This window comes from Cajanus cajan, chromosome 8, assembly GCF_000230855.2.
Source record: "Cajanus cajan strain Asha chromosome 8, NIPB_CcT2T_4, whole genome shotgun sequence".
Taxonomy (NCBI): Eukaryota; Viridiplantae; Streptophyta; class Magnoliopsida; order Fabales; family Fabaceae; genus Cajanus; species Cajanus cajan.
Genome location: NC_138524.1, coordinates 25,473,703 through 25,496,292, shown reverse-complemented (window position 1 = coordinate 25,496,292; position 22,590 = coordinate 25,473,703). Strand labels below are relative to the sequence as shown.

The following is a 22,590-nucleotide window of genomic DNA, read 5'->3' as shown; positions in this document are numbered from 1 at the left end:
GGAAAGGAGTGAGTTTGGAAAGATTGAGGTATTTTCGTGGCCTTAAATGTTGATACACTATTGCTGTCTGGTGTAGGAAATATTTGCACTGCAGTTTTGTTGTGTCAGTACAAGTGCTATATTGACAAAATTAGATTTTTTTTAGTCTTCAGGAAAGTGGTAGCATATGTTATCTTTCCAATGGAATTGGAATCAGGTAAAATGGAGGTTTAGAACTCTAGTATAGTTGTTTTGGATATCAAAGGTATAGTTGTAAGCGCTGAATATATTTTTTGTGGTTTTTGAAGTTTTTTTTTAGCTAAGAAGATGATCTTTTTAGAATTTCATATTTTCATAAGGGTTGTAGCTTATTCTCTTGTGATAGGTTGAGATCATATGGATGAGTATAATTCTTTATGTACCATTTCTTTGACAGTAAGGAAGTATATGATGTATTAATATTTTTGGGTGATTAGGCAATGCAATGATAAAAACTGATTTGGATATGATGTTCTGAGGTATTGAAAGGTTGTTTAAGGTTGTATGATGCTGTGTGGCAAAAAAAAATTGGTTCATGTACATGCTATATGGAGTAAACGGTGATTGATTCGTACATGCTTAGGGATGGTGTATATAAAGATTTAAAGTAGGTATTCTAATATGACTTGATATGCATGTATGTTGATATGTGGATAGATGACCTTAGGGATCAATTAATGAATGTTGTGTGTTTAGTGAGATTGACCTTAGGATGTGATATCATCATATTAGAGTTAAGGGTGAAGATATATCCAAGACAGCGTTACGCCGTTATCTAAGTATGAATTTCTATTGTATGAGGTGAACTTTCTAGGTCTTGTAAATCTAGTGGAAATATAATGTAGATCTATCTGTGATAGAAGTTGTGCTTAAGTGGGAGATACCAAAGTCAGTTAGTGTAGATATGAGTTTTCTTGAATTAACTTATTATTATAGGAGATTTATTGAGGAAATTTCTAAGATAACCTTACCTTTGACTGGATTGATCAGGAAGAGATAGTTGCCTTTAAGGAATAGTAAGTGTGAGAGTATTTTCCAAACTCTTAAGAAAAATTGACTAGTGTTAACATTACCGGACTCTAGTAAGTCTTATATGGTATATAGTGATGCTTTGAAGACAGGTTTGGGTGGATTATTGATGCAAGAAAAAAAAAGGTAGTAATTTATGTTTTTAAGCATCTAGGTAATGGAAAATTCATGAGAGAAATTACCTTACCCATGACCTTGAATTAGAGGTTGTAATAATTACGCTTGAGATTTTGGAAACATTACTGGTATAATTCTAAGCTTGAGGTATTTAGTGATCATAAGGATCTTAAATATCTGTTTGATCCGAAGGAGTTGAATATGAGACAGAAGAGATAGTTGGAAATTGTAAGGATTAGGATTTTAATCTTAGTTATTATCTGGGTAAATCTAAAGTAGTGGTCGATGCTTTGAGTATGAAACATCTATATTTATCTTTCTTTATGGTTAAAGATGTATCTTTTGGATCAAATTAGAAATTTAAGTTTGACTTGTGAAATTACTCCTAGTAGTGGGAAACTAGGTATGACCCGAGTAACGAATAGATTGTTGAAGGGTATTGGATAAGCCTAATTAGTCGATTCATTTTGGTGGCAAGGCATGAGGCTATAGGACAAGGCAGTGAATAAGAGTTTGCCCGGGGTATAAATGAAGTGGTAAGACTTGAAGACTGAGTATGAGTACATAGTGAACTTACACTTAGGCGTCTAATCCTTGGAGAGGGTTATAAAAGTAAAACTAATATAGTGACAAATGCCTTAAGTATGATGATCATTCATTTATCATTTTGATGATATAAGGGCTGTATTTGATTGAGGAGGTTAGAAACTTAAGCGTGATGTGTGAGCTCACCTTTAGGAACATTGAATTGAATATGTTTAAAGGACTAATAGATTAATGGATGAGAGTAAAGGACCCAGGAGTTAGATCTTTTCTTAGTGACCCAAGTGAAAAAAAAATTGGTAGGGATATAAATGTCCCTTTACGAGTGGAAGTTGATGGTGTTTTGGGTTCAAGGATAGAATCTATGTGCTTAGTAAACCCAAATTAAGGAAAATGATCTTAGAGAAAGGACATAAGAGTACTCTTAGCATTCATTTAGGAGTTACTAAAATGTATCAGAGTGGCACAGCAGAAGCGTGATGGTGTATAAGGTGAAAAGATAAGTAGAGGAGATGGTTAGAGTTTCTTAAAGATTATGACGTCCAATTGAATTATCACCCCGGTAAGGCGTATGTTGTAGCTGACACTTTAAGTAGAAAATCTTTGAGAGTATTTTCTTTGATGATTAGGGAATTGCATATGATTGAGGAGTTTAGGGATATGAACTTAGGGTGTAAGTTGACCTCTAAGAGTATTAAGTTGGGAGTTTTGAGAGTGACTAATAGCTTGATAGATGAGATTAAAGAAGGTCAGAAGGTAGATCCTTTCTTATTTAGTCAAGTAGAGAAGTTGAATCAAGGTGTGGAGAGTGAGTTTAGATTTGAAGTGGATGGAGTGTTGAGATCTAAGAATAGGTTGTACTAATGTGCCAGAGTTTAAGAGAGTAATCCTAGAAGAAGGTCATAGAAGTAGTCTTAGTATCCATCCAAGAGTCACTAAGATGTACCAAGACCTTAAAAAGATGTTTTGGTGGCCTAAGATGAAGAAGGAAGTGGACGAATTTGTGTATGCTTGCTTAGTATGTTAGAAAGCTAAGGTAGAACACCAAAAACTTTCAGATCTAATGCAACCTTTAGACGTCCTAATTTGGAAATAAGATTCTATATTTATGGACTTAGTTGTAGTTATGTATGATATTCTTAAGAAATTTGATCTTATTTGGTTAATGGATATGCTTACCAAGTTTGCTCAACTTGTACTTATTAACATTAGACATTTCTTGGAGAGATTGATAGAGTTGTACATCAATAAGGTAGTGAGTGCTACATGGGAATTAGAAAGCAAGATGCGAGAAGCTTATCCATTTCTGTTTTCAGGTAAATTTCGGGGGCGAAATCTCTAAAAGGAGGGGAGAATTGTAACACCCTGGATTTTCTACTATTACAATATCAATTATTATCTATTTTTATATTTATGAAGATTATTTTTATAGTTATTTTAGTTAATTAAAGGGGTTTTTATAAAATATTTTAAAGGTTTCTAATAATTTAAATTATTTATGAAATTTTTTTATAAAATTCTATTTTTTTTAGGCTGGAACGAGTTGTTCCAAAAGTGGAACGGGTCATTCCAAACAATAAAAGTAAACTATTTTTGAGGTAGCAGAACGGGTCGTTCCAAAAGTGGAACGGTCCGTTCCAAATTAGAAAAGAGGCCCATTTGGGTTTTTCCAGAACGGGCCGTTCCCAAAATGAAACGGGCCATTCCAGAGTAAGAAAAATGCCTAAAAAGTTAAGCTGGAAACGGGTCGTTCTACTTATAGTCAATATGTGTTAAAAGGAACCCCAGAACGGGCCGTTCTAGTTGAAAATTTTACGTATATTCGATGGGTCCAGAACGAGCCGTTCCAGATCCAGAACAGGCCGTTCTGGGTACCCCTGGATGCCTATAAATAGGAGGCAGGGGGTGAAAAAATTATACTGACTGGAAGGTGAAAATCTTAGAGAGAGAGAAAGAGAGAGAGAGAAGAGAGAGAGAGAGAGAGAGAAAGAGAAAGAAAGAGAGAGGGAGAAAGGAAAAAGGAATCCAGATGAGGAGGTTCTGCTCTAGTTTCAGCTCCTGTTATATCCAGGTAAGGGGGGAGTGAAAAACCTCGCTTGGGGTGTGAGAATAATTGTTGAATAGTTTGATTGTCGGATTGGCTCCCAATCCCTTGCCTGTGGCATGCTCCTTTAAACATGCAAAGTATTAATGTGTTCTGTTTTATTTTCTGTTTTCTCTACCTTGTTCCTTGTTGGAAGTAATAAATGAATATGTGATTAATGTTAAAAATAAATAAGTTTTAATATGAATAAGAATGCTCTCTGTGGATTCCTGTGCGGACCTTATGAGGAACAATTATAACATGACTATGTGAAATTTGCACAAATGACATGAGACATAAGAATGGACTATTGGGACAAACTATGATTATGAGAATATGAAAAATGATGACATGATATACTAAATGAAATCATGTAATAAGTCAAATGTTGAGTCAATGAAATAATGAATGTATGACATGCATCATATGCACATATAACTCCAGGTGTGCCGCTGAGGCCGCATACCAGTGATGCTAACAAGGTGTACCTTAGGGTCACCCACGACGTAACATGCTAACAAGGTGTACCTTAGGGTCACCAATGATGTAACCAGGTGTACCTTAGGGTCACCAATGATGAAATGTGAAACTTCCGTATGGCGCCACATGCATGCATTTGAGTCGAGTCCATGACATCATAGCATGATAAATGAGTATATATGTGATACTGATTATTTATGTGTATTGTTTACATGTGACTAATATTTGTTGTGTGTGTGCTATCTAACCTTTATTTCTGCACCTGAAACTGAGTGAGATGTTTCTCACTCCCTTGTTGTTCTTGTATATATGTTTAAATTATGTTGCAGGTGATCATCATCATGAGGATGTTGGTGATGAGGCTTAAGGCTTCAGTTGGGCATGCTCTAATAGGATGTGACATTGGGCATAGCTAGGCTTAGTTTGGGATATTATTGTTTTAAAAGCCTTAATTTTCTTTTATTTTGTAATTTTGAACGTTCTTGATAAAAGATAAAAATGTGCATCTTTGTCATATTATTTTTATTACAATATTTGGAAGTTATAAATTAATTCCTAACTAGGAGCTACTGCCACCTTTGCTAGAATTAATCTATATTTTTCTTTATATGATTTCTTGAGTTTTGATACTTACATGTTGACTTTTTATGATTTATGAGTTACGAATGTGAATCTTCTACATTATGATATTTGAGACAATTATTTTATCCATGAAAGAGGTTGTCAATTATGAAAGATTTTATTTATTCAAAAAGGAAAAAAATAGTTGTTTATATTTATTGTGTATTAATGTTGGGGTAGAGGGTGTCACAAAATGCATCAACGGTAATCTCTAGGATCAACAAGGAAGACAGACAAAACAACTTATAATTGTGAAGAAATTTGAATGTTTAAATCCAATGTTATTGTAATGGTCATTTTCTTTAAAGCTACTATTTAAGGGTCAAGCCTTCAAACAAAAAATGATAGAGGCATTACAAATAAAATAGAGAAATGTTATAAATAGAAAAAATCACCACTTAGAAGTTTACTGAACTTATAGAGCTGAAGCACTATAAAGAAACTTTTCATTGAAATTCTTATAAATAGTTCTTTTTAAATTGTTTATGCATAAGTTTAATAACATCACGTCTCGAAGAGATGAAACTATCATTGTAACTCTTGTCAAATTTATTTGTAAAGGTTGAAGCCTGGACAGGTTTGTGCAAAAGAATACTTAATTTTGAGCCTAGAAAGGCTTGTTGAAAGAATACTTGAGATTGAGCCTAGTGAGGCTTGTTGAAAAAATACTTCGGATTGAGCCTAGAGAGGCTTATTGAAAGAATACTTATAATTGAGCCTAAAGAGACTTATTGAAAGAATACTTGGTGTTGAGTTAGAAGTGGCTTATGAAAGAATACTTATATTTTGTACAAGATAGTGAAACTCAATCTGGTTGGATTGAGATTTGGACGTAGTCTCTGTGTTTGAGACGAACCAATATAATCACTTGTGTCACTTCGTCTATTGATTTCCTGTAGTTCGTCTGTCACAGCTTCTGCCATTTTCACTGCATTTTAAAAGGGCGAGTTTTTTTATATGCACTATTCAACTCCCTTCCTTCTAGTGTGTATCTTTTTCCAACAGATACAATTGAAACACAAACAAAGTCTAAAATAGAGCACCACTTAAAAGAAAAAGTTTTGCCTGTGACTGCTACTTTTGACATTCTTGGATGGTAGAAAAGAAATGGGATCAAATATCTAATTTTGCAAAAAAAAAAAAAAATACTAAGGATATTTTGGTAATCTTATTTTCAATCGTAGCTTCAAAATTTGCATTTAGCACAAGAGTTAAATTTTTAAGTTTTCATCGTTTTAGGCTCCATGAATTTATTGTAGAGGCACTTATGTGTGCATAAAATTGATTGAAATACAATCAACAAGATAATGAATAATTAAAATTTGTTTATTTAAATTTTTTTATTTTTTTGTTTTAATTATTAATTTTGGTTGTTTAATCATTCATTATCGTGTCATGTAGTTTCTATTGATATTACTAAACCAAAATAATATATAGACTTGAAAGACAAACATTTGCAAAAATATGAAAAAGATTTTGATGATGAGGTCAAATGTCTACATATTTGTTTTTTTAGATATATAGTATATAATTTAATTTATAATTTTAATCAAACTAATTTATGTACAATTTTTTTCATAGGTCTTAGAGAATATTGTTATGACATGATCGTGATGTTGGAAGTTTGATTATAACTTTTATTATGTTTAACTTTTTTAAAATTTATTTACAATAATTGAATTGTAATCTTTAATTATAACAATTGTTATGTTACACAAAGAAGTACCACCAATACTTAATGGAATTTGTTGGGTATGTAAACATTTCTTAGAAGGTGATTTGTCAAGAATCCTACCCACATATCCATCGCTAGAATGCTTTCCAACCATTCTTTTTTTCTATTCAACATACAACGATAACATGTAGACCAACAACCACTTCTGAATTTGTTACTAGTTCATCTCATTAATTTCTCATATGATTTTTTTTATTAACTATCGCTCTTTGAATTAAACAAAATTAGGTTTGTTGCAAGTAGGGGTATTCATGAATTGAATTTTTGGAAAATTCAAATCGAACTGAACCAATATATTTTATAAAAGTGGATGCATTTGGTTTTTAAAAAATATAGATCAGTATTCTTGAAAATGGATCAGTTCAATGTAATGTCATTATTCATTTTTTAACCCATATATAGGTTTTTTTTATAAAAACAATTGAACCAAACTGAACCTATATATCAACTTGATAAAAAGATAGATTGAATAACCGAATCGATTTCACAAAGTAGATCGATTTAAATTTTTTTCAAAACAGATCAATTTTTTTAAATAAATTGAATCAATTATAGATCAATTTAAATTTTTTATACAACCTTAATTGGAAGCCGAATGTAGGATGCGAGTTTAGATAATTCAACTATATTTGAGTTTGATGAATTGAAATAAATGTATTTGAATGCATGTATTGGGAAACAACATATAAATAAGCTACACGCATCTTATAGGAGGCATACTTTTTTATTTGATTCATTAGAAATTACTTATGGGTTGTTTGTTAGTTTTTCAAACGAAATTATTAATTAATTTACTTGCCAATTAATAAAATGTTTTGTTTTATCATAAATAGTTAAACTATATTATAATTATTTACTACACAAACTTTTTGGGAGGGCCTAAATCTAATTTACCTACAATTCATAAAGATTTAATAGTAAAACATTACTTTCAATTCTAATTATAAGTAATATAAGATAAATGAGAAGAGACTCACTCACATGAAGAATAAATATATTTTTACTTCAATCAATAATTTATATTTTATATCAAATTTTAATGATATAGTTATTAAATTAAAATTTAATAATATATAGATCAAGTCTACAAATTTTTAAATGTAACACCCCAATTTTTCATATTTTATATTAATAACATTTTAGAAATTATTTTAATATTAATATATTTATTTTGAAATTTTGATATCATTTAATTAATTATATGAACTCTATTTTATTTATGAGACATGATTTTTAATTATTATTTTAATTAGTTATGCAATATGTGTTTTATAAAATGTACTTTATTAATAAATATGCTTATATTATTTGATTAAAGGGAAGAGGTGTATTTTAATTCTATTGTATTAATTATTTTCTGAGAATGGGAAGGAAGGACGTGATAGTCATTTGTTTATTACTATTATTATTATTTTAAGAAGTGAGTTATCAGGAGTTAAGAAAAGTCACCTTATGTTGCATTTCTTTTGACTTCTTTCTTACTCATTTCTTTCTACGCTCTAAAGACCAAGGAGAACTTAGAGAAAAGGAACAATCGGTTTCTGCCTGTGCTTCAACTTATGCTCATTAAGGTAAGGGAGAGTGAGAAACCTCACTTAGGGGTGTGGGAATATCTGTTAGGTAGTCGGATTGATCCCTTAATCCCTTGCTTGATGTATGCTCTTAGGAACAGACACTTTTTGAAAGTTTTCTATTTTCATGTTTGAGTTTTTGTTGTGTTCTTTAGTGTTTGTTGAGTGTGAATATGTGTTCACTTTTGAGAATAGATAAATTTTGATATGAATTAGAGTGCTCTATGACTTCTTGTGGGAGACCCTATGAGGTAAAATTAGGAACATGATTTTTGGTTGAGATTTGAGGTGTTTTTAGGTAAAATTGTGTAGGAATTCATGTTTTGGGTGATGTTTGAAGTGTTTTAGGTGATGGTTGTGTAAATTGTAAGAATTCGCAAAGTGAACAACTGCATGTTCACATTGGGGTGCCAAGTGCGGATTCATGAGCATAGGAACAAAGTTCCCAAGGACTCTCATGTCGGGCACGTGCTGAGTCTTGTTGGGCACAAGTCCCCTAGAAGGCCTGCACTAGGCACGTGGAGAGCTACGACGAGCAGGCTTTTCTGCTTTAGGCACGACGTTTAATGTGTCGGGCATGTTGGGCATGTTGCTCTACTTTTGGTGTGGCGTTAGTGCACCGAGCTTGAGTAACAGCACGCCAAGTGCGACCCCTGTGATGTTTTGCATGTTTTAAGTTATGTTTGAAGGTGCTAATGGTGTGACAACTGCCTCATTATTGTGTTGATGCAAGTAATGTGTTTCTATGAGCATGATGAGGTTGATAATCTCTTATATGTGACCTTGTGACTATGAGAATGATAATGTGATATGAGAACAAGTGACATGAAGAGATATGACAAGTGAAATATTGAGTCCACGAACATGTGAATGTCTGACATGCATCATATGATTTATGTGACAGGGTATAATATGGAGTACACTGTTAGGGAAGGCCTGTGAATAATCAATTTTATCCGAACCCACAAAAGCAATGAAATGGACGTCTACTATGAGGAGGAGGAGCTCCCACAGTATGGAGGCAACACCATATGACAACAAGAAAGCTTGAAGCCCAAACGAGTTGGTTTTAGTAGCCCAGAACGGGCTGTTCCAAAACCAAAATGGGTCGTTCCCATATCAAAATGGGTCGTTCCTAAATTAGAACGGGCTGTTCCAAGTTACTAAAAAGACCTAAAATCCTAATTGAGAACAGGCCAAAACGGGTCGTTCCAATGCAGTTCGTTATAGAGCACGTTCAAATCTGGAACGGGTTGTTCTGCCTTTAGAACGGGCCGTTCCAGGTTCAAATTTAGCTCATAACTGAATGATCCAGAATGGGCCGTTCTGGTCAGGTCTAACGTCTATAAATAGTAGACTCGGACACTATTCTCGAGGCCAAAAAAGATTTGTCTAAGACTCTTTATAGCTCAAAAATCCTCTCTCTTTCTCTCTCTTTGTATTTCTTGAGATCTGTAAGGCATCTATGTAGTGTGAAAGGTAGCCAAAAAGCACTAATAGATCATCATATTTGAAGATTCAACGCGATAACAAGTTCAATAATTTATTCGCCTCACATTTGGTATCATATTCATTTCTTAACTTTTTTTTGGTTTTTTGATTTGTTGAAAATAATTGTATGTACAGAGTGAATATGTTTTGTTGTCTTCAAGATTATTGTTTAGAAAGTATTCAGTATACAACAAATAATAACGTTAATTGAATAACATTTTTATCTTTAACGTTATTTGATTACGAGAGTTTAATGACTAGCCACTTGTTAGCTTGAATTCTTGTGTAAAGATTATTTCAAAAATAGGAAAGTCATCATCTTTCATTCAAATAATAATTCAAAAAATATGTTACAATAATTAATAGCGTTATTTGAATAACAATGCTATTTTGATGTTGTTTTGAGAGTTTAATGATTAGTCATTTGCTAACTTAAATTCTTGCCTAATTATTTTTTTAAATAAAATAAAATGTACAAATATGAAAGTTTTATTTTAATGTAATATCAACCAATAAATATCAATAACATTAATTGAATAACAATTCTATCTTTAATATTATTGTAAGGGTTTATTGATTAGTCATTTGCTAACCCAAATCCTTATGATTTTTTTAAAAATAAAAATAAAAATACAAAAGAAGTATCTCTCAAATTTAAAAAAAAATATATATATATACATTTCTAAGGAGTAAAATAAATATTTACGAATTTATATAATTTTGCGCAATTAATTAAAGACAATGTTTTAATAACCAGATCGGACCGGCCGGTCAGACCGGTTGAATCGAGAACTGGTGGTCCAGCCGGTCCAAATCTTAAGTTGGATCGGTTATGCATTTGACCTATTTCAAACCGGATTGAACCGGTCAATTTTTCGGTTCGATTAGTGAACCGGTGGGTCAAACCTGTTCAACCACAATTTTTTTTATATTTTTTTAAGGGACCACAAGCTGCAAAAATAACAATAAGAATTGAATATATTAATGGAAGAGCAAAAGTCTTATTAAACATAAGAATGACTACTTGTTCTAATGTATTTGTTTGTAATTAATATATGCAACTTAAATAACTTTTATAGTATATTATTAATTTTAAATTATATATTTAATAATATAATATCTATATAGGTATTACATATATTATTTTGTGATATCAATTGCAAGTATATTATATATGTACATATTATTTATATTTTTAATTTGTATTAATATACTTTAACATGTAATTTTTTTTATGTATTTCTTTATACAAAATAAAAATAAAGATAATTTTAAATAAGATGAAAATTTAAATTTAAAATAGGATATGAATTTATTGAAATTTATAAGTATAAAATATATTTAACATGAATATTTTTTAAAAAGAATTAATAAAAACTGGGTCATGCGGTTCAATTAGTGACCCACCGGTTTGACCTTTGACCCATTGACCCATACCCTAACCAATTTGATGACCGGTCCGGTTTTTAAAATTATGATTAAGGGTACTATTTTTTTTACAGGCTTCGTAGGGTACTAATACCTTCCATACACGTAATTGACTTCCGAACTCAATTTTGATTTTAAAGATTATCTTTTTAAAAGGGTTTTCCAATGCTTTTCCCTTAAAATAAAATATTGGTGGTGGCTCCATTAAAATATATTTTAGCGTCATCCCCGTCGAGATTTTGGTTACGACAGATGGCAACTCCACTGGAGATTTTTGAGAATTAGGCCTTATTAAATTAATTGCACAAAATTATAATTTATAAATATTGATGTTACCCTTTATTTATTTATTTTTATTTTTATTTTATTTCTTTTGTTGTTTTGTTTTTTTTGCTACGCATGTTTTGTTTAGATTTAAGCTTAAATTAGAGTTTTATTTATTTATTTGTTATATATACATTTTTCTTTACGTGTCTTTTGTGAGATTTGGATAATTTTTAGGTTTACATGTCTGTTTGTTACCTCACACACCCACTACCTCACACACTTTGGGCTCTATACGTGAGCTTGTGCGAGCCTAAGAATAGAAGGTGGCTTGATGACTGTTATTGAGGGGCTTGATGCTTACTTGACCGTTGTTGAGTTACTGCTCACGTTGTTACTAGTAGCATGGGTTAATCATATTGAGAGGGTGTTCCCTACTTGTGATTGATTCATGCGCTAGGCCCTTATTTATATGATAGGGCCAATTGTGAATAACCAATTTTATCCAAACCCACAAAAGCAATGAAATGGACGTCTACTATAAGGAGGAGGAGCTCCCAAAGTATGGAGGCAATACCATATGACAACAAGGAAGCTTGAAGCCCAAACAAGTTGGTTTTCATAGCCCAGAACAGGTTGTTCCAAAATCAGAATGGGTCGTTCCCAAGTCGGAACGGGCCATTCCCAAGTCAAAAGGGTCATTCCAAGTTACTAAAAAGACCTAAAACCCTAATTGAGAGCAGGGCAAAACGATTCGTTCAAGTGCAATTCGTTATAGGACACATTCAAATTTGGAATGGGTCGTTTTGCGTTTAGAATGGGCCGTTCCAGGTTCAAATTTAGCTCATAACTGAATGATCCAGAATGGGCCGTTTCGATTCGGAACGGGCCGTTCTGGTCAGGTATGATGTGTATAAATAATAGACTCGGGCACTGTTCTCGGGGCCCAAAAAATTCGTCTAAGACTCCTTATAGCTCAAAATTATCTCTCTCCTCTTTGTATTTCTTAAGATCTGTGAGGCATCTGTGTAGTGTGAAAGGTAGCCAAAAAGTTCCTAATAGATCCTCCTTTTTGAAGATTCAACACGATAACAAGTTCAACAATTTATTCGCCTCACATTTGTTATCATATTCTTTTCTTAACTTTTTTTAATAGTTTTTTTTATTTGTTGAAAATAATTGTGTGTACATAATGAATATGATTTGTTGTCTTCAAGATTATTGTTTAGAAAGTATTCAATATACAACAAATAACAACGTCAATTGAATAACATTTTTATCTTTGACGTTAATTGATTTTGAGAGTTTAATGATTAGCCATTTGATAACTTAAATTCTTATACAAGTTCCCTTTTTTTTTTAAAAAAAAGAAGAATAAAAGAGGTTTATTTCACATATAAATTACCTTCTCGTATGCAACGATTCATGATGTTAATTGAGTAGTGTTTCTACCTTTAATATCAATTAAATCATAAAATCTTATAGAATAGTCATTTGCTATCCTAAGTTTTTATGCACAAGGTAAATTAAAAATTATCATTTTATGAAAACAAAATGATTATTAGTAACATTAATTGAATAGAAATTCTATCTTTAATGTTATTTCTAGGGTTTATTGATTAGTCATTTGCTAACCCAAATCCTTATGATTTTTTTTAAAATAAAAATACAAAAGAAACATTTCTCACATTTTTGAATATATATATATATGAGTTAATCACCTATACACTACCAATGTAAAAATTTTATACTGGCAACCAATTATATCTCTTAATTGTGCCATGTCACTGTAAACACATTTACTTTTAACAGTGATATGGCACAATTAAGAGATATAATTGGTTGTCAGTGTAAAAAACTTTACACTGTCAGTGTACATAGGTGATTAACTCTCTCTCTATATATATATATATATACACATTTCTGAGGAGTAAAATAAATATTTATGAATTTATATAATTTTGCACAATTAATTAAAGGTACTATTTTTTTACAGGCGTCGTAGGGTGCTAATACCTTCCCTACACGTAATTGACTTCCAAACCCAATTTTGATTTTAAAGATTATTTTAAAAATGGTTTTCCAATGCTTTTCCCTTAAGATAAAATATTGGTGGCTGCTCCATTAAAATAATGTTTGCGTCATCCTGTCGTGATCTCGGTTACGATAAGGCCCTTCAGGAAAAACATCTCGGAGGATTCCTAGGGGATAATGTGATTTGGAATACTTAGTTCTTCCTGTTTTTGTGCATGGGACGTACATCCTTTTAGTTGAGAGTGGGCGATTGAGCCGACATGTACTCCTAAACTACTCCAGGTATGTTACTTCGACAACATACCAAGTGATATGTGATTATGAGACATGTGATTGACACCATATGCATGCATTTAAGAGTCGAGTCCATGACATCATTGCATGATAAGTGATTGTGTATGTGACGTTGTTATGTATGAATTGTACTTGTACCTTGTTTTATAAATGTTGTGAGTGTTGTCTAACATTTATTTATACACCTGAACATGAGTGAAATATTTCTCAATCCCCTGTTTGTTTGTGTATATTTGAAATTATGTTACAGGTGATCATCAACATGAGGATGTTGGTGAGGAAGCTTAGGCTTCCAAATTAGGCATGCTCTGCTAGGACATGTGACATTGGGGCATAGATTGGACTAGTTTAGGACTTTATTATCTTTTAATTATTTTTGGAAAACCTTAGTTTCATTCCCTTTGTAATTTCCATAATTGAATCATGACTGTGTTATGAATGTGAATCCTCTACTTTTATGTTATTTGAAACATTGTTTTAGTTAAGAAAGTTTTGTTTATCCATGATTTATATGATATATTTATTATCTATTTATGTTGGGGTAGAGGGTGTTACCTACAATTCATAAATACTTCGTAGCAAAACATTACTTTCAATTCTAATTGTAAGTAATATAAGACAAATGAGAAGATACTCACTAACATAAAGAATAAGTCTATATATTTTTACTTCAATCAATAATTTATGTTTTGTATCAAATTTTAACAATATAATTGTTAAATTAAAAATTATTAATATATAGATCAATTTTACAAATTTTTTTATAAATTTTGAAAACTATTTGATACTTTGTTTCAATCAACATATAATTTTTTTTATGATTATCCATTAATTTGAATTAAAAAATGGAGTACCAAATAATTTTCAAATTTTTAAAAAACTACAGACTTGATTTATATATTAATAACTTTTAATTTAATGGTTGGATCGTTAAAATTTGATGTAAACAATGAATTATTAAGTGAAATAAGTCTAAGTAGATTTACTATTAGAGTAAGTGAATTTCCTTCAAGATAAATTATTAAAAAAAAGAACAATATTAATTTTTTTTTCAATTTTTATTTTAAAAGTACCCTTCACTTTAATTGATTGTTGTGACACCCTTACTACCCCAACACATATATATATTGCAACAATGTAAATAAACTAAAGAATAAATTTTTAAACGTTGTTCACATAAAACCTTCATAATCATTCTTCAATATCCAAGATAATTGAAAATAGAAAAATTAGAAAATGAAACATAAGAGTTTACAAATTATTTTTAAAATAATAAGTACAACTCCAAATCCATATAAAAATCTCATGTCTTAGAAATCCTCTGCCCCGATGTCATAATATCAGAGCATACCCACAATTCAACCATTGGCATTCTAGATGTCACTCATAGTCGGATCTTCCTCACCTAAAACATCCATAATTGCACGATAAGAAAAGAAAACATCTATATGTAAAGTACACAAGAAAAATCCAACACATCATTTCATCATAACTCATTACTTTACAACCATTTCTATATATTCTAATTCTAACAATCATGCATCAACTTGACATCACAAATTCACAATCATATCAATCCATTACAATTCTTGCAATTAACACTATCATTTTCACATTCATAATCCATACAAATCTTACAATTAACACTATGTTAAGGCCACGCCACAACTGACATAAGTGATACGGGTTAATTGCCTCACTCATCCCACACCATGCTAAGGGCACGCCCTCCTTGTAGCATCAACCCAAGGGCCGTCTCATTCCTAGTCATTAGTGTGAGGAACCACAATCACATCATAATTCACACAAATCTTACAATTAACCCTATGTCAAGGCCATGCCACATCTGAAATAAGTGATACGTGTTAATTGCCTCACTCATCCCACACCATGTCAGGGGCATGCCCTCCCTGTAGCATCACTTACTCAGGAGCCTTCTCATCCCTGGTCATTAGTGTGAGGAACCACAATCATATCACATCAACATCTCATTTCATGTCAACATACTCACATCATGTTATCAATTCAATATTAAAATAGTAGATATAATGTATATATTTGTACAAAGGCAGCACACCACATTCCATGTCTAGATCATCAATTTTACCAAATAATGTAAGAATAATATTTATAAATTAATTTAAAACCAGATAGAATCATCAATTTAGTAGGGTTCAAATGACACCGGTGTAAAATTTTATATTAATCCAAGATGATTTGATACTTCATTCTCATAAAACAAAATTGACGTAATATATTCATTTCAAAATACACTAAAATATGAACACTTTGATTACCTTCAAGTTGTTGTTCAAATTTAACAAAATTTGATATATATGATCTAAGAGATATGAACTTTCAATCTAACGGTTGGATTTTCAAAATTCAAAATTAATATCAAGTTATTGAGTGGTGTAACACTTAGTAAAAGTTATACCGATGTCGTTTGAACCCTCCTCATATATATATACACATTTACTAAGTAGTACACCGCTAAGTATTTTATATTAAATGTGAATTTTGTAAATCCAACCGTTAAATTGAAAATTATTTACTCTTAAATTATATATACAAAATGTTATATTAATCGAAGATGATTTCTTATAAAACAAAATTAAATCTGTCAAAAAATTTATATTTTCGATAAAAAAATTTTTTGTAGGAAAAACTATATTATTGATGGAATATTTCTGACAAATTTATATTTTTCGAAAATATAAGAACTGGTTTTAAATTTGATATGAAAATATTATGATATAATTAGATAAGATTTTAAGTTAGTATTTTATTAATGGTTGATAATTAGAAAATAAAACAAGGATAAATATATTTTTTAAATTTTATATGTTTGATTTAAGATAACTTACAAAATAACTCTTGGTAAAGTTATTCCGCTCAATAACTCATGGTGTGTGTTGAACTTCATCGATCCAATTAATTGTTAAACTAAAAGTTATTAAATTTTACTAATAATTAATATAAAAAAATTAATTAGCTTTGAAATAAATTATTTGCTAATTAATAATATAATTGAAACATTAATTATTTTAAAGTATTTAACTAAAATCTTATTGACAATTTACTATATGATCTTAATATTTTTGTATAACTAATATCTGGTTTTAAATTTGATATGAGAATATTATGATATAATTAGATAAGATTTTAAGTTAGTATTTTATTAATGGTTGATAATTAGAAAATAAAACAAGGATAAATACATTTTTGAATTTTATATGTTTGATTTAAGGTAAATAAATATATTAAATTAATCCCTTCAAAAAAAATTAAATTAATTAATAATTTATTTAAAATGTTAAAATTTAATTTATAAGTATGTAATAAATAAATATTTATAATTTTATAAATTATATTATCATTATAAATTATAAAATTAAATAATTTAAATTATAATTTTAAATAGAAATAAGTAAATGTTAATTATAAAAGTAACTACATATAAATAAAGAATAATTGAATATATTATTATAATAATAATAATTATTATTATTATTCGTAATATAAAATTATTATATATTATTATTATAGTACAAGTATGAGATTATATATTTGAGGATGACTTAAATGAATTAATTTGTACAAGTTATACTGATAACATACATATACATTTCGGTAGCTTACTCATCAGAACTTCACAGTCAAGTGTGCTTGACTTGGAGTAGTATATGGATGAGTGACCTTCTGGGAAGTTTCCCAGAAATTGCGCAAGTAAGGATAAAACACGCTAAAAAGTGAAATGTCGTGAAATAGAACCCTTGAGAAGCCAAATATGAGGGCTGTTACATTAATAAATTTATTAAAATTAAAAAAATTATAATTTTTGACAGAAATTTTCGTCGAAAATTTCCGACAGATTAAATTATTTTTGACGGATTTTTTTTCTTCTGATGCCACTTTTTCCGACGGATTTAAATCCTTCAGAAAAAAAGAAAATCTGTCAGAAATTTACCCTTTTCCGTCAGAAACTTCTGTCAAAAATTAGCTTTTTTCTTGTAGTGTGTGGTGGCGATGACAGTGAAAGGGTGGTGGTGGTGTCAACGATGATGGAGGTAGTGCAACTGCCACAACTACTACTGCCACCATCGTTGCAAGAACAATGGTAATAGTGTTAATGGTGGTGGTTACAATAATAGTTGTAGCGGTGATGGTAACAATAGTGTCAATTATGATAGTGATAACTATGACTATATGTATGACGATATAGCAATAAGCAATAAATTGATTTATAATATTTTAATTTGAGTTATTTATTTTAATTTAATAGTTATTATAATCAATAGTTCTTATTTTTTATATTAAGAAGTTTTTTTATTTGAAATATTTTCTCTATTTATCTCTTTCTATATATATTAGTGGGATCGAGACAATTCGTACTTCTACATTTTTTTTAAAGATATTTAATAATTATCAAATAAATTTTTTTGAATCAATTGGTGTTGTATTTAGTCCTTGAACCTCAAGGTCTTGAGTTTGTAAGAATAGTTAATTTCTAATATTATTTTTATCACTTAAAAATTTAAGCATAAAATAGTCCAAAAATTATGTCCACAAAACTAGGGGATTACTTTTATATATTCTAGTGGGATCGAGATACCTTGTACATCTATATTTTATTCAATAAAAGTGTTAAAAAATTATCAACATTTGTTAGATTAACTAACTTAGTCCTTAAACTTCAAAATCTCATGTTTGAGTCTTGTGTTTGTAAAGATAATTAATTTTAATAATATTTTTAATTATTTAAAAATTTAAAGATAAAATCATCTAAAAATATGTCCATTAAATTAAATTATCATATATATATATATATATATATATATATATATATATATATATATATATATCGCTATTAGATAAAATATTATATATTATTCAAGATAAAAAGTTATAAATAAAAATCCTGAAAAATGTTACCATTGGAAGAAAAAAAACTAAATACACCTTTGTTGAAGGATGATACCTAAATCAATCTGAATGGCGATAATTATTCAATTTAATATTTAGGGTAAATATTTAAATTTAGATTTGTATCTTTCGTTTCAATATATATTGAGTTGTTTAAATCATTAATAAGGTTATGATAATTCAAAAATAATATTGACTTTGTCATCAAAATATTCGATAGATTTTTGGCTTAGATATAAGTCACAAAAATAAGCTACATAATAAAGTTTATATATGTTATTACCATATATAAATACCTCTATCTATATATATATATATATTAACATGAAATCATTAATTTCCTACTAATTTAATTATTATCTAAATTAACATTTGTATAATAAATTAATGTTAATATAGATATTAAAAGAAAATTTTGGATATGTTTTTAGTTTCAGAAAAATAAGTAGGTTATGATTTTGTTACTTATAAAAATTTTTCTTTATTTTTTATTATTCTAAAATTCAAAATTATGGTTTTAGTTCCTACCATTATGTCTTCACTTGAAGGTGATGTAAGCATCTCAGGTGGTAACCAAAGTTGTTGTGATACTTTATTTCATGTGCCACTATTATTTTATTTTATAAATTTTTAAAATAAATATTATATATATAAAGAGGGATGCATACTTACTTCAAGAATAAGTCTAATATATTTATTTATTTATTTATTTCTCTTAATAACTCATGTTTATCAAATTTTAAAAATTCAGTCATTGAATTAAAAAATATTAATGTATAAATCAAATCTGTAAATTTTTAAAAAATTTAAAATTATTTATTATTTTGTTTCATTAATTTAAATTAATGTATAAATATTTTATGATTATCAAATTTTAAATTTTTTAAAAATTTGTAAACTTGATTTATTTATTAAAAAAATTTAATTCAATTGTTGAATCGTCAAAATTTGATATAAAAACATAAGTTATTAAGTGAAATAAGTATAAGTATATTTATTTTAATAAAAAAATAGACCCCTTCTCAAAAAAAAAAAAAAAAAAAAAAAAATATATATATATATATATATATATATATATATATATATATATATATATATATATATATATATAAATTTTACAGAAACTAAAATGTTTCATTTTACAGAAAACATATTTAAGTTCGAAAGATAATAACAAACTTGATTGTAAACTAATATGATGATTTAAAGATTTTTGAAATCTATTGATAAAAACTAAATCTTTTGAAATCTGAAATTGAGTGCACTTCAATTTACCTGTTATTATTGTGTTTATTGCAAAACTGTACTCTTGCTCATCCCAGCAGGTTTCTTTTTCGGTATTAAAGATGATGAGAAAAATAGAATATGAGAAAATAGAATGAAATTGTATCCAAATCTGCACACCTTACAAATCTTGTATCTCCGGCTAACCAGAAGATTGTATCCAAAGATTACTAACTGATAAAATCATGAACAGACTAAATTCTGATTTTTTTACTATTCCCGCCAATACAATTACCGATAACTATATCTTTATTGTGCTTATCACCCCAAGTTTATCTTTCATTACCTTATTTTAAATCTTTCAGAGCAAGATCGTAATAAAAGATTTAGGTGTTTAATATATATATATATATATATATATATATATGGAAGAAATTAAAGAATTAGCTGAGGTATACGATTCTCAAACAAAGGAAAAACAGCAATACATGGCTACATGGAAGAAATTGGCAACTCTAGGGAGTGGGTCTTATGGTACAGTTTATCTTAGTGCTGTGAATCTTTCAGGCGAATCAAATGGGAAGATTGTAGCTGTTAAGAGTTCAAGTCCTTTCTCTTACTCGGTTGCTTCACTCAAGAAGGAAAAGAAAATATTGGAGCTATTCAAGGGTTGCAAAGAAATCATTCAATGTTATTTTGATCAATATGCTATTGAGAAATACTATGTGTCATATAATCTTTTCATAGAACTTGCTCCTTATGGTTCTCTTGGTGAATTAATTAGAAAGGGAGGAGCACTATCCGAGGCTATCGTTAGAATTTACACACATATGCTCCTGAAAGGACTTCATTGTATTCATGAAAAAGGAGTGGTTCATTGTGATTTAAAACCAGACAACATTCTTATGTTTCCAACATGGAAGAGTCAGACATGGAATCAAGTGAAGATTGCTGATTTTGGGTTGGCCAAGACTAGAGAAGAGGCAGATGCTGAGTTAGGACTTAGAAAGGTGAAATTTAGAGGAACAGCTTGTTACATGTCACCAGAATCAGTTATTGGTGTGATTGGAACTGCATTGGATATATGGTCTCTAGGGTGCATTGTAATTGAAATGATGACTGGATTGGATGCATGGAACAACATTGAAAGCCGAAAGGATCTAATGTTGAAGCTTGCATTACACAGAGAAGCACCACCAATACCTGAGGGAATGAGTTGGGTCTGTAAAGATTTTTTGAGCAAGTGTTTTGTCAAGAATCCGACACGCAGATCCACTGTCGCAATGCTTCTCAACCACCCTTTTATTAATTCTGCATATGACAATAACATGCAGACCAGCCACACAGATTATCAAACCCCTTCTCAATCTGTCACTAATTCATCTTTATTTTCATATGATCTTTTTGATTACCTACCACGTTACTAATTAAGGCATGACATATATGTATATGCCAAACGGTTTATTATTGTATTTTATGTGTTTGTTAAACTCTTTAGTTTTGTTTTGTTTAAATTTTTTACTTAAGTAATATGAATAGAGTTTTCTTCAGCACGGCCTGCAAACTTTGCTTGTTCCTTCTGATCTGATGCATTACTTATTACTGCATATAACAATGTGAGACTAATTTTATCATTTGTACCCGTGTGACCTCTATTCTGCATATAACAATCACATGCAGACCCACATTAACTTCTTCTCGATCTGTCACTTATTCATCTTATTAGTTTCTCATATGATTTTTTGATATGTTATTTCCTTGTCATCCACACATATGATTTCTTGTGCTTCTGATTGTGAAAATACGTTTTCTGTTACTCTTTAATTTATTAAAATAATGTTGGGTTCTTGTTCCATTACTTTTGTTATACACGGAACTTATAGGATACTTTTTCATTTGATTCATTAGACAGAGTTATGGGTTTTTTTTGTTAGTTTTTCAAACAAAATTAATATTAATCGATTTCCCTGCCAACTAATGAAATGTTTTGTTTTATTATTATAAAATAGATAAACTATTATATAATAGTTTACTACGAAGTACAAACTTTTAGGAGGGCCTAAATCCAATTTACCTACTATATTGAGATTTTGTCTACGACCTATAGCAAAATATTATTTTCAGCTTTAATTATAAATAATAGAACACAAATTGTTGAAGAAAAGAATTAAATTATTTAGTATTGTTTAAATTCTAATTCACAAACACCCTTTAGTTTTACTGATTGTTGTACACTTATATTTAATGTTAATACTTGCAATGAATGGAAAGTGAATGCATTAAAAATAAAATTAACTATAAATTAAGAATATAAAAAAAATCTCTAAGTAACTTTAAAAACTGTTGATTATTATTTATAATTAGGATAAAATAATCAATTTATTATTTATAACTAAAATTGAAGGTAGTATATTATTATTCCAATTATTAATAAACATGGTGACTAAATTAGCTTCTAATTTTTATTTCTTGATTAATCTTTTCATTACATAAATGGAAAATTCTACCCAAATATTTACATGGATTTACTAGCTAATAAATTATCATTAGACTAAATTCTAATTTCATAATATTACATGGATTTCCTAGCTAATAAAGTATCATTAGACTAAATTCTTACTACTTAAGATATGTCTGGTTCACCCATCTTAGGATCCGTCTTTATTCAAAGAATGCTTGAGTTCTTGAAATCGGAAAGGCCTCAAATTTTCCCTCATAAAGAAAGGCTTCAC

The 22,590-nt window shown here is 29.4% G+C and overlaps 1 protein-coding gene across 1 annotated transcript; it reads left to right on the top strand.

Annotated features, from left to right (window-relative positions):
• The first annotated feature begins 20,346 nt into the window (after nucleotides 1–20,346).
• LOC109791498 (mitogen-activated protein kinase kinase kinase 20) lies at nucleotides 20,347–21,285 on the top strand. The gene has a single exon (XM_020350795.2). It carries the CDS (start codon nucleotides 20,347–20,349, stop codon nucleotides 21,283–21,285), a length of 939 nt encoding a protein of 312 aa, XP_020206384.2.
• The last annotated feature ends 1,305 nt before the right edge of the window (nucleotides 21,286–22,590 follow it).